This window comes from Odontesthes bonariensis, chromosome 17, assembly GCF_027942865.1.
Source record: "Odontesthes bonariensis isolate fOdoBon6 chromosome 17, fOdoBon6.hap1, whole genome shotgun sequence".
NCBI lineage: Eukaryota > Metazoa > Chordata > Actinopteri > Atheriniformes > Atherinopsidae > Odontesthes > Odontesthes bonariensis.
Window position 1 is genome coordinate 13804784 of NC_134522.1, and position 13673 is coordinate 13818456.

The 13673-nt window shown below is 38.5% G+C and overlaps 1 protein-coding gene across 1 annotated transcript in view; it reads left to right on the top strand.

The window, feature by feature from the left end:
• Nucleotides 1-337: 337 nt before the first annotated feature.
• Nucleotides 338-13673, top strand: part of ltk (leukocyte receptor tyrosine kinase) — a 59371-nt gene continuing 46035 nt past the window's right edge. The window contains exon 1 of the mRNA XM_075448252.1: nt 338-510. Within this exon, the coding sequence (XP_075304367.1) occupies nt 462-510 (49 nt within the window). The 5' untranslated portion in view covers nt 338-461. The remainder of the gene's footprint in view (nt 511-13673) is intronic.

The window sequence follows — 13673 nt, forward strand, 5'->3', positions numbered from 1 at the left end:
GTCTTTTTGTAACGATTAAAACTTTAGTTTCACGGATTGGCTGATGTTGCCTCCCGGTGATTGAAATTAAACTCTTTTGACACATAAAAAAATAAATCTCTCAGCGTCCTAACATCCTATAAGCGGATCCTTAAAAAACAACGGGACAGAGCGCCTCTGGGACTAAAGTAACCCTTATGAGTGGTGTGACTAGTAAACAGCGAGAGAGAGCAGAGACAGGGCGGAGGGTTTGTGGGGGTTTGTCGTCACTGGGAGCTGCAGCAGCATCAGCATCACAAGTATGAGTAACAGTGCGCAACTTGGGGGGAATAACTACACTGTCCGGAGGAGCGCGCGGGTGTCCGTTAACTGTGTGCTTCGCGAGCCAGTTTGTTGACGGGTCTACTGGACGTCTTCATGACGGCATAAATGTGCCAAAACCAACAACTCGCTGTGGTTGTGCCGCCGAATAGAAGGGAGCCATGGATTTAATGAGAAAACACACTTATCTCTCCATCGTCATTTTGATAAGTAAGTGGAGTGATATACTTTTACTTTATTTAGTGTGTTTTTTTCTGCTTCAAGAAACACTTAAAACGCTAAACTTTTCTCTCTTAAGCCTTTTCCCTATATATATATATATTTTTTTTTCCATTTTGTATTTTTAACAATCACTGTATGTTTTCATGAAGTCGTTGAGGGGACTAACTTGCCAACACTGTGCCACATTAATCATCCGCTGCCGCTCTGCGATGTCGTGTCACTCACAGCAGACATCACAGTTTGGTCCCGGATTTAGGCTGAGCCTGTTGCAGCTTGACATCATCCCTCCGAGAGCCATTTACCATCCATTTCTCACCCACATTGGCACGCACACACCAAGAGACGTTTTCAAATCCACTCTAAAATACGACATCAGTGGAGTTGTCATATTCTCTTGAGGCACACTTGAAGGAATGTGATTTACATCCATTCACACTGCAGCAGGGGGACAAGACTTGGCAAGAAACGAGGTCTGTAACTGCTCTCATAACAGTGAGCAGGATTACATAGAACATATTGCAGTTGTGTTTATTTGAACTAAGGGAAGGAAAATATGACACCGTTTTGAGGGAAAGTCAGCAAAACGTGTTGTTTTATTTACCTAAAAGAAGTAAGAGACAATCTATTGCTGATTTATAAAAATCACTTCTTTGTAATACCTCAATGTTTAATTGTACACTGGATGGTGATTGTGTTTGTTTGTGCTTTATCATGTAATGTCATGCTTAACGTCATATGAATGACTTGAGTGTTTGTGACCAGCAGAGGCATGTGTGTCATGAGGACATAGTTATTTTTGATGAGCTCACTGGCACCATTGCTGTAGAATCACTGTTCTTTAATTTCATCCAACTTCAGTCGCATTTCTTAACTTCACCTTTCCCATGTGAGGGCCACAATGTGTTGATCAAAAACCAAGTTTTGTTGTTCTTTTGGAAAATACAGTTTTCACGTGGCCCCGCATGCTTTGATTGCATTTGCAAAAAACTGCCTGGACTCTACCTGTTTAGCCTGTCAGGGAAAACCTAAAGAGGGCGGCAGATAGCTTACTCCACTTTTCTTCAGCAGCACCACCTTTTACTTTAACAAGCAGGAGACACACGAGGGAGCCCCCACCTCCCCCCTCCTCCGCTTTTAAACGATGGCAGGATCAGAGTAAGTGGCTCTCCCTGCAGTCAATCCCAGTGACCGGAGAGTGCCCAGGGTGAGCTTTGCCAAATTTCACAGCATTAGCTCACATCTCCCTCCCTCTCCCACCATGAGGCGTATCCAGCATGCACCATATAGTGAGAGACAGTTTTCCAATACCAATATACAGAATACCTTTTACCACAGAAATTTAGGTTTGAATGGACCAAATATTTTCACTGCACATATCCAGAAGACACTGTCTGATTGTATCTTCCTTCAACATCCACTCGCTCTAATTGTAGCCTTTACAACATGCTCAGACTTTTTGTGTGGATCCCTAATATTTTTACACATATGGACTGCACATTATCAAGGTAAACAAGAGATGTAACCGCTGATGTAACTCCAGTTCTATCGGTACATGCATAACCTTGTTTGAGTAAAGGCTGGCAGACAGATGCCATTTAAAAAGAAAAAAAATCCTTTTTTTGCCATTCTTCCGGGAATCAGGAAGCCTGCAAACTCCTCTCCACACTGTCCTGAAATCTATATTTTCCATCGCAATCCTCATGAGTGTTGAGATAGCAGGCCGATGGAATCATTTATTTTTTCAATTAAACTGAGTAGGGCGCACAGAAAATACTTATCTAAATGTGCAGTATTTTCCTAACCCCGATACCAAATCTTATGATTCGTAAAATGTCTACAATAGATATGTCATTTCTGGTAAAATAGGCTGTGTAGGTAGAAACTTTTAAGATTTTTGACGTTCATGAATGTTTTTGCTGGATACTTTTGAAAGTAATTTATGTGAGGAGAGCTTTTCACTGTTTTTCTTTGTTCCTCCGCTATTTCTGTGTTGCTTATATTGCTTTTGAAAAGCTCAGTATTGTTACCTCTGACCATAAGACAAAGATTTATTTCTCATTTCCTCTGCATCAGTTTATCTCTCCCCATTTTGTGGGCAGCGTATCTCAAGAACACATTGAGGGAATTTCTTTTAAATCAGCACAAGCGTTCAGTTAGACTGAGGGATGAACTGATGCGGTCAAAGGTTACGTTGAGCTCACAAAACACTGTTTAACTATAACTCAAGGATTAATTAGTTAATTATGACAAATATCACACTAAGATCTAATAAGATAAAGTGATAAAGTACAAATGTTCTATACCCAAAAGATTAGCGGTCAATATCACATGCAATTTAACATATAAGAGCACTTTTCTGGTCCTTGTTCAGCGCTATAATTCAACAGAAGGGGAGATAGAAATTGCAAGTTTGCAGGTCTTATAACTGCAAGGCAGTAATGTTACTGTGCCAGCAGACAGCAGTAAGTACTTTATCTGCACAGTACCACAGTGAAATTACTCTGGAAATTGCCTGAAGTTTTATAAAGTAATACCAAGACAAAATATTTAAGATACTTCTTTGTATTAAGACATCTTTACATGATCATCTTACTAAGAACTTCATTTATATGAAGTATATGCCACATTAACATGGAGCCCGGAAGGTGGACTAAGAGTGCTAACTCCTCAAGAATCATGTTTTGAATGAGGTTTTTATTCTTGTAAGGTATTATGCAATGTTTTCCATTTCTGTAATCTTGTGGTTTATCACAGTGCATGTTGGCATTTGTGAAAGTTTCTGCCCTTACAAATTTAACTGTTACAACAGTGGTTTTGTTGAAGCCTATATTGTGTCTCTCCCGCTGCTGTTCATTTGGGTTGGTTGGGTTTCAGAAGTTCTGAAAAACACCCTCTGTTTGTGCTTTGGTCAGATGTTCTTACTCCTGGACTTTGAACTCCTGCCTTTTGTAAAGAGAACACAGAGATGTAGTGTATTTTCTATATAGATAAGTGTCTGTATACCTGTATAGTAGAAACCAAATAGATGTTTCAGACACTTAAATGGACTCTTCCACCTTCCTCTAATAGCTCTGCCAAATGCCAGCTCTTATAAAATGCCACAGTGGGGAGCAAAGCCAAAAACACAACACTATGTCAGTCTGTCAGACAAAAGGGCTTCTATTCATACCGAGTCTTGCTATCATGCAGTATGAGGATGCCTCTGAAAATGTCTCAAAAATAAGAATTAGAAAGCATGTTTGTGATCATGAAACAATTTAAAATACAAAAATGAAAATCCATTTTTGTCAGATGTTGGAGGAGTGGGACGTACTGATGAGAAATGGGCTACTAGACCAAGCAGAGAATATCATGTTGCTGGAATGCCGCTTTACCAGGTGTTGGCTTGAATCCCCTCAGCCAGATAATCAAAAAGAGTTGCCATGACTACCATTTCTAACTTGGAGTATTAGCCACCGTCTATACAGGGATGACATGACGCTTTATGCCAGGACTGAGCAAGACATCGACTCATTGATGGACCCAGGGTATACGGTAAGGAAATCAGGATGTCATTTGGACCTTGTAAATGTGGTCAAATGATATCAGAGAGAGGCAAGATAACCACAGCTGAAAGGGTTGAACAACCAGAAGTTTACACAGTAGATGTATAGGACAGCTACAAATACTTTGGGGTCCCACAGGCAAATGGAAACCATGAAGAAGCTGCAAGCAGGTCAGCCATTAATATGTATGCCCTGCCACTTATCTGATACCCCACTGGTATAATAATCTGGCCAAAGAAGGGGGCTGAGACTGTACACTAGGCAGAAGGATGGAGGGACAAGTGAGTGTTAGAGCCTATCCTATCCTATCCAGGATTAAAACACAAAGATCCAGAAATACATCAGGAAGATGGCCCCCAATGATAAACTGCTAAGTGAATGTCTCAGGCAGCTGTAACGCAGGGAAGGGGAGGAGGAATAGGAGGAACCATCATGGATGGATAAGCCTTTGCACGGTATGTACCGCCAACAGATCGAAGACGTGGCTAATACTGAGAAATCTTGTTATTGGGTGGAAAAGGCTTAGCACAAGAGGCTGGGGTCTGTGCCACCTGACAAAACAGCAGGTGCAGGCTGTGCAAAGAGGCCTCCGAGACAGTCCAGCACATAGTGGTGTTGTAATTCGGGCAGGTACAGCATACATGGAGCGCTATGACCAAGTGGCTGCAATAATGTACAGGAACATCTGTACTGAGTGTAGTTTGGAAGTTTGGAAATAATCAGAGCACTGGGGGCTGTGATCCCCCCAAACTCGGAGAGTGACTCCTACATATCCCAGGAACAACATCCGAGATCTCTGCTCAGCAGACTGCAGACCTAACAACTAAGATACTGTGTAGTACCTTCAAGAACAGTAACTCAAACAACATTAATGTTTTTTATATACATACATATATGTGTGTGTGCTCAGCTTTAAGCATTACTCTTAAAATAATGTTCTTGGTTTTATTTTGGACTTCTCAGTCCCCATGTGTTTCTGTGTATGTTAAAAAAGACTGGTTTGATCTGCACTCGTCAGTGGGGTTTTAATGTCATTACCACAGGCAGCACTCATTAAAGATCACATACACAAGTTAGCTCATCAGTGCAGTGAATCAGTTTGACCTGCTGCGGATCTTTTTGACTTCATGCTTTGAAATTTGAGACATACAAACTAACGTCCCAAATGTCCATGTTTTGATGTGATTTCAGTGTAATTTGGGTTTGAAAAGTGCTTGATTAAGTGTCATAATTGGTAGTAAGCACAGACAAACAAAACATTAAAGACTTAAAGACCATGACTGAAGCTACGTTTAGACAAAAACTGATAAACTGATAAGTCAAAATAAAAAGATATTTAGATATTGAGTGCTCACTCTTATGAACATCTCAGGAGTTAGATGTCATGCAGGTTTGTTTTGTGGATGTGATCACTGCTTAGTCAATTTCCAGAGGGGTAAAGCTCCTCTCTTGCTTGATTCTGCTTTTCTTACATTTTCCAGTAAAACATCACATTGCCTCATGAAAGCCATGAGAGAGCCCTCCTGGGTCCCTGTAATAAAGGTGTTGGATGAGAGTGGAATGTCTGCTGCTCAGGTGCCTTTAGAGTACAATGAATGAATGTTTCCACAGCTGGCACAAAGAGAGAGGGATGGGAGATCAAAGCCTCTGCCTCGGGCGTCACTCTGCTGGTTGGATAGCAGACAGATGAGCAGCCAGCTGGGCTTCTCTTACTTTCAAGGGCAACTGCGAGTTGATGCAAAGCCGGTCAGATTTGAAGATTTATTTTTATGCCTTTTTGTAACTTCTAACAATTGCAAAATGATTGATGGATGAAAACATTCGAGAGGGACCGTTAGGAAGAAACAAAGAAAACGCCACCATGAGCTGACCTTTGACAAGAAATTCAAAGTGAGTGAGGTGTTAAACTGTTGAAGATACATGATGTCATTTTTCAGGTGAAGCCGTACTCAAACTCTGGTCCTTAAAAAAAAAAAAAAATGTATCATACAGGACTGTGGCAAACTATTATTTTGCAGAATTCTATTTTTCTTAAAAAAGACTAAAGTAAAGTATAACGTAGCTTCTGAAAGCCTAAGCAATGTTTTGTTTTGTCTTCCAAAATCCAAAGAGATTTTTCTGATCTTTTCTTTGTCCTCTTAATAAGATTACTTACTCCTCCATGAATTAGACTGACTTTCGGCTTTAGTTTAATTCCACAGCTGTGTGTCAAGAAGTTCAAGTTTCAGGGTGTTGCACTGAATGCCTCACGTATTTGACAGTTAGCATTAATCCTCTGTCTTTCTTCCCTTGTTTAGCCTTTGTAATGGCAGCGATATCTATTTCTTATTATGTCAGAATCAGAATCAGAATAACTTTATTAATCCCTTGCGGGAAATTCTTTTGTTGCAGTGCTCTTATTACAGGAAAAAGAAAGATTAATAAGAATAAGATAGGGAAAAAATTAAAATAAAAATAAAAATATCGATATGTACAAAAATACAATAAACAATAAACAGTATTTACAAGGCTAATTATTATTGTTACATGTACAGTACATGCAAAAGTAACAACAAGTAGGAGAAGAAGAAAGAGACTAAACGTTGGGCAGTTTGGCAAATATGTACATCTGGTACTAAGTAAATCACAAAAGTTAATAACTCGGAGAAGAAAAAAAATCCTGCGGGTGTTTACTCTGGAAGGAGATGACGCTGCCGAGTTTTTTTAAGTCTTTGGCACTTAAAGTTTAGTCAAATACCATACAGTGCTTAAGAAGTTCCTCACACTGCGATCACACATAATGATTTGCAATTATCTGGATAAACAGACAGAACTCTATGAGGCGACCTTAAGTCAAGACACTGTAACTGCAAGGCTCCCAATGACAATTAATAAGACTGCAGTACACACGTCATGTCCAAATGTCAGCTTTGTCACATCCTCAGAGCTGAGCTTTATAAGTGAACTCTGCTTCTGAAGAGAAGACAAGATGGCATGTCATTTCTTCTCTGCCAACTCTAAGAGGTTGTGTGTTTCTGGGCAGGAGGACAGAATTATGTCAGCATGTTTACAGAAAAAACGCTAGAAAAAAAACAAATTGTTGTACTAGTCCGACCAAAACCAGACTTTTAAAATGGACGTAAACATGTTTGTCCATCTGAAATGTTTTTGTTTTTTAAGATAAAAGTCATTATGCCACTGACTGTATTTATTCCTCCCCTGAGGTAGAGTTTTATGATCAAAGCACATTGAGTTGCCTGTGGTATGAAATGTGCAATATAAATAAAGATTGATTGATTGATTGATTACCATTTGTCTGTTTTAATGCTTGTAATAAGATTGAACTACCAAGCTGAGAGTTGGAGCATGGACAAACTCATTTAATTTTGATGCTGGTCTGGATCTCTCTTTTTTTTTTTAATAAAGCATCATTCTTGATGATGTGCTCTTTAAACCCATAACTCATTTTCAAGTGTTAGAAATAATTTGTTTCATGTTTGTATACTGCTTCTTGATGTTAAAAAAGGCGACACTGAATAAAAAAAGTGTATTTGTTTGCCTGAGCGAGAGATTTTTCAGGAGCATTGACTAGTCAGTGCTGAATTATGAATTTATGACCAGTCAGAAATTGAGTCGATGTTGTTAGCTTTCGAACAACTGGGCGACTGTGTTCCACGGTTTCTTTTTTTTTTTCATTTCCGTTTTCATGAATTTTGTTTTAAAAGCTTTGTGGGCCCCTCACTTGTAGCGAAAGAAAAACTCAATGAAAACACCCAGATAAAATGAAGAGAGTGGAGATTCACTATGAATGATAAAATGCAAGATTCACTGTGAAAGCCAGACTGCTTTTATTCTCTTTTATTGCTTGAAGGTAATCATAAATTCAAGTCACTATTACTTTAAGAGCAAACAACAGGTAAACAATTAATTTTTTGCCAGGAAACATTTTATTCATATACATATATTTATATATCTGGCCTTGTGTTTAATTTTTTTCTCATACTGCAGGAAATATTGCTTGAGTAAGCTGTCTAAAAAATCTGTCTGAAAGCACTGGACGACAGATTACAGCTAACTAAAGCAGTGAGTCATACATGAGACGGCGCTGCCTCTGGTTGGTCACAGGGAGTTTCGTGGCCTAATTTATGCCTCACTGATGAACTGAGAGTTGTGTGTACGCCTTTCAGAAGTGCATCTGTTTGATCCAAGTAAAGAAGGTCAGTTCACTGGCCCATTCAGCCTGGGAGAGTGGGAGTTGGACTTTGAAGTTGTGGATGAGAAGGGGTGTACCACCCCTTTATAATGTTATCCAGGCTGATGGTAGGCCAGCCATTACATACACTGTCAGCTGATACAATTAATGTATTAAATTCTGAAGAAGCATGATGATAATTTTTACATTAGACATGCTTTGAATGAGCACATGTACACAAGATTTAATCAGTGACTTACAGTGACAGGTACATTTTATTCTGTGGTGACCGCCGCAGACCTCCGCAGAAAGTGTGTTAAAAGTGTGCAAGGTTAACAGACCCCTTTAATTCTTGGCACTTAAGTCAGAATGGCTGTGCTTCTTGAGTTTTAATGTAGTTCAGCATAGTTCTATTACCAAATTCTAGAATTTTTGTTAGACATCTTATGTGGTTTGAACTTTCCTGTGAGTTCATAAAATCCAAAGCTAAAGCCCTGGAGCAGGAAGGGCTGTGTACAAATGCTTTTGACATGCTGTGCAATTTTGATTTGAAAAAGAGGAGACCACACTGTTGTAATGTTATCATACTGTAGCCTAATTGTACTCCTCCATCTCCCCAGCCAACCAAGACTTTGTTTATCAGGGCACCGTGTGTTTTAAGACCTTTTACAGAACTATAGTGGGAGATTTGTAGGCTGCCCGGCAGAAGATCCCGAATTGAGCAAACTGTTGATGAGTTTATAAATCAGACCAAGCTTTGAATTTCAATCCTGATCTTTTTCATTTTACTCGGGTGATGGACTGTGCCTTTAACCACAACAAAAGCCAAATGCCGCCATGTATAGACATCACTCTCATCTTGTACTTCATCATTGAGCACAGAGAGGTCTAATGTGACATTTACAGATTTGTTCTGGCAACACACAAGTCCAAAAAATTTATCTAAAAAAAAAATTACATTAATATAGTGAAAGCTCACCACAACCAGGCTTTCAGTACATTTCTCGTGAAAATCACATGATCTGTGTCCATGTCAGCCAGATTGTCCCAAGTCACCTTGAGTTTATCTGTTTATTAAATTGTGTGCATGCACTCCTGAAACCTCACATTTATACATTCTTGTCAGAGAAACAAAGAAAACAGAAATGATATATATCGTAGAAAGACCTCAGTTATTGTTGAAAAGGGGACGGCCTGAGAAGAAACTGTGTTATCTCTTACGTAGTATCAGCTAAATGAAGCCCAGCTCCAACCAATTAAGTCATAAATTAAGTTATGGGGCTTAATTCTGAAATGCCAAAAGCCTGATTCACCATGCATGAATAGGTCCTTAGATGTGTATCTGGGCTTAGGCAGACATTTAAGTATTTAGGTGTGTACATTGCAACTTGGACATGAAAAGTCTGACCTTCTGGAGCTTTTTCACCTGTAAAGTTTGAACCTCTTGGTAAATTCATTTAGACGGGACTGAGGAGCTGGTCGAAGAAGTACGAGAGGTGTATCTCTCGTTATTTATCAAATGAGCCTAAAAGCACTCCCACACTTCACATTTGCTCAGTTTGACAATCGCTGGTCTAGACTTATTTTTATCACACTTATTCACCTCAATAAGAATATGACTGAAGATAATATCAGTGACACTACTATTGTACTATTGTATTGAATCAATGCCAAACCTTACTCTGAAATGTACTCCTCAGTCTTCATAAAGTTTCTATACTGTGCTGAATGGCTGAATTAAGTAGTAATTAATTTTTTGGTTGTTTTTTTTTACAACAGGAGCTCGAAGCTTTGAAGCTCCACATGAACACACTGCTGGATCCAAAAGTTTTTTTTAACAAACTGTATTCCATATAAAGTTGTGCTTCACCAGCCTGTTTGACTTTTCTGCATCAGACCTGGGCGCATGCTGACGCTCAAGTGTTTGGGTGTGCATATTTTTAACGAGGAAATGAAAAGTCTAAAATAATGGAGCTTTTTCTGCAGTAAAAGAAATGAACATCATGGCCTCCATTTACTGAGACACAGAGCTGAAGAGCTGTAGAAAGCAATGTGCAAAGCCTTTTATTTAATTAATTTTCTCATGAGCATTAAAGCTCTCAGATTATTACTATTTGCATGGTTTGAATTGACCTAATGGTCTGGACTGGTATATGATATTCCAAGAAACGTTTTCATCTCTTTTTCAAGTACTGTGTCCAGTTAACATGAAACTGTAACAGTTTGATTGAATTAGTGCAAATTGATTATGCAGATTTGTTTAATTCATTTTGTTTTGCAGTGTTAGCAAAACTCCATAATGTCAGATCCACTCTGGGTCCTCAATACCTGAAAACTAGTGAAAGTTGAAAAGCAAGCAGGGTTTCTTTGAGTGTCTAGGATAAGTGTGTAACAAATTTTATTTGTTATGTGTCTTCACTTGAACACGGTACAAGATCCAAAATATTTCTCACATCATTTGTCATATAAAGTTCGTTTCTCTGACAAGAAAGTTGCTAAAGCAGCCTTTGGGAGAGAGCAGGATAAAAATTTGGGAGAAATGTTTAAGAGGCTCTGTTGGAAACAAGCAGATGGCGAAATAGAAGTTGACAGTCAGAAATTATGAATCTCTGATGGATTTGGATGAACAGCTGTCATGGGTTTTGACAAGGAAATGTTTTATTTTCCAACTTACGGCACAGGAACTCACAATACAGTCAGAATGTCTTCATTCTCTCAACAGTGTTGTAGACGATTCAGACGTTTTCTGCACATTTACGGTTCCTGTGATAATTTGACGTCTTGCTGTCCCACTTTCAACCAAACCTGATTAGCTTTTATTCTTTAGTTGTGAACATGTGGCCTTGGTTGCAGAAAATGGTTGCAGACTTTTTTAAATTTTAATTTTTTTTTTATCGTCACAATCTGGCCGACTTTCAATAACTTCAGTGTTTTTTTTACTTAAGCTTGTTCCAGTGCTTTTATTTAAAAAAAAAAAAGTATTTCATGAGCGTAGTGATAAAGATAATAACAGATGGTTCTGATAACAGAACCAAAAGCTGCTCATTCTGGTTGTACAGGTGCGCAGCTGTTCCTGACTGAAATTGTTCATTGCTCATGCCTCTGTCAAGTTCCTATTTCCCCATTATTATCATTATTTTCTCTGCTTTATTCTGCTAACCTTTGCACTACATCTGGTTGCAAACCTGACTAGTGAGTCATCATTCACTGGCACTGGACCAACTGCTTGACTTATTAAAGTGATCAAAGACAAAATCCACAGTCCTCGTTCTGGATAAAATTGGATTCCTGATTTGATATCCAGCTCCTATAAACTACACTAGTGGCACAGTGAGAATGAGCCAAAGCAGTAAAGTAAAAAGCTGGACTACTAAACCCGGCTGAAACTCACTATAAAAGCCTTTACAACTGATTGACTCTTGACTGGAATTTCTCTAAAAATCATCAGCCCTGAGTAAGACGAAACTTTCTCCACTGCACACCATAGCAATACACAGTACTCTCCTCTAGGTGGCCTGAAGGCTCAATAAGGGCTTGTTGATTACATAAAATTGAACGTAACCCCAACAAAAGACCAAGAACTTGCTCTAATTTTCAGTAGTAATGAAGGTTGTCAATAATTGTTCCCATGTTGTCGAAATGATTATTCTTTTATTTGCCCACATCAAAACTCTGATCCCATTTAAGATAATTTGGGAGCCTTCTGGGAGTTCTCAGTTTGTATTTGCATGTTTAATACCCGTATTTTCTAATGGCTTCGCAAATGACTGACATGAAAGCATAGGAGAAAGGAGATTTATGGTTCATGATCGTGCCGGTATGTACAAATTGTTTCCAAATAAGTTTGTGTGTGTGTGTGTACAGCTGGAGCCTAATGGATGGGGGTCTGAGAGGTGATAGCAAGGCTTGGTTCTTTTCCACAGGCGTCAGAGCAGAGACGAGCGCAAATGTGTGTTGCAGTTTCTGAAAGGCAGCTGAAAAATGGATAAAATGCAAGAACGAGCTGGAATTACTACAGTGAATGTTTATATGGTTGAATACGTCTGATACTGATGATACGTCTGGATTCTGGGACATAATTGTTGTACATTTCTGCCATTCATTTTCATAGAAATTCTGATATACAGACTTCAATGTGGGGGAAATGAATTTGTCAACAAAGTCACTTTGATAAGCCTGTTAAAACAGAAGATTTTTTTTTTATCGCCTGTGCTATTTAACTAGTCAATAGAACATTAAGAGAAATGTTTTCCTACTATTTTTCTTTCAGTAACTTTGTGTTTAATTTGGATTTACACCTTCTCAAAATTAAATTTGAAAGAAGGAGATAATTTTCCTCCCTGAAACGAGTGCATGAGGTGTTTGTTGATGCAGGCAGATTGGGCCAAAGACTACATTCAAATAATATGCAAAGCCAAGGGTTGGGAAAGCCAAAAAAAAAGCCTTTTTGATCACTGTCTTGCTTCTTAAACAAAAGACCCGGGATTGAGGTCTGCTTATTGGAAACTCTCACATGAGAGTATTTCCTTCAGACACTTGTATATTTACAGGATGCCGTTAACAGTTGACTGTTGGGTTCAGTTTCCACACTCTTCAGGTTTTACATGGTCAGTCATTATAATGAAAGCACTTCAAAGATCTTTCAAAATTTGATAATTACAATGGTCCTGAAGTGAAAATCACAACGGCAAAAGAGAAACAATAACGCCAAAACTTTATACCAATATTGTTCCATATGTAGTATCTATGTGGGGAAAAATTATGTTTGTAGATCAATGACCAAGAAAGAAGCATCTGTTTATGAAAGAAGGATTGTTTTGAGGGGATTTTTTCAACATTATAATTACAAAGTACAAAGAAATTTAGGCCTCCTAATTTAGAGATAATAAAATTTGGTATGAAGATCCAAATTGAAGATGGGTTCTTGATAAATTGTTTAAGCCAATTTATTTTGAAAGTATTATTTAAAGTGTAAAAGTCTAAAAAGTTAAGGCCACTATTATCATATGAGTTCATTATTACTGATTTTTAAAAAATAATTCTTTAATATTTTTGATCAACATCTTTTGAGACCTTTTTGTTAACACCGAGAGATAAAGCAGCATGTAAGACGGGATATTCGCATCAAAATATTCTTTAATAGCAGCACGTACGTTGTCACTAGCAGTGCTCATATTTTGAAAACATGTGAACCACAGTTTTTCCGGTTCAAAGGACGGACCACCACCAGTCCAATCAGTGACAATTCATGTCGCCCGAGGGTACCTACCTTTTCCGTTTTGGTTAATGTCGTCGTTGTTTCTCTTTTGCCATTGTGATTTGCACTTCTGGGCCACCGTAGATGATACAGTTAATTCATTTTAGAAAATCGAGAAGTTGATTTCATCAGATAATGACAGCAAACGTACATTTTACCCCTAAATCCCTCTAAAATG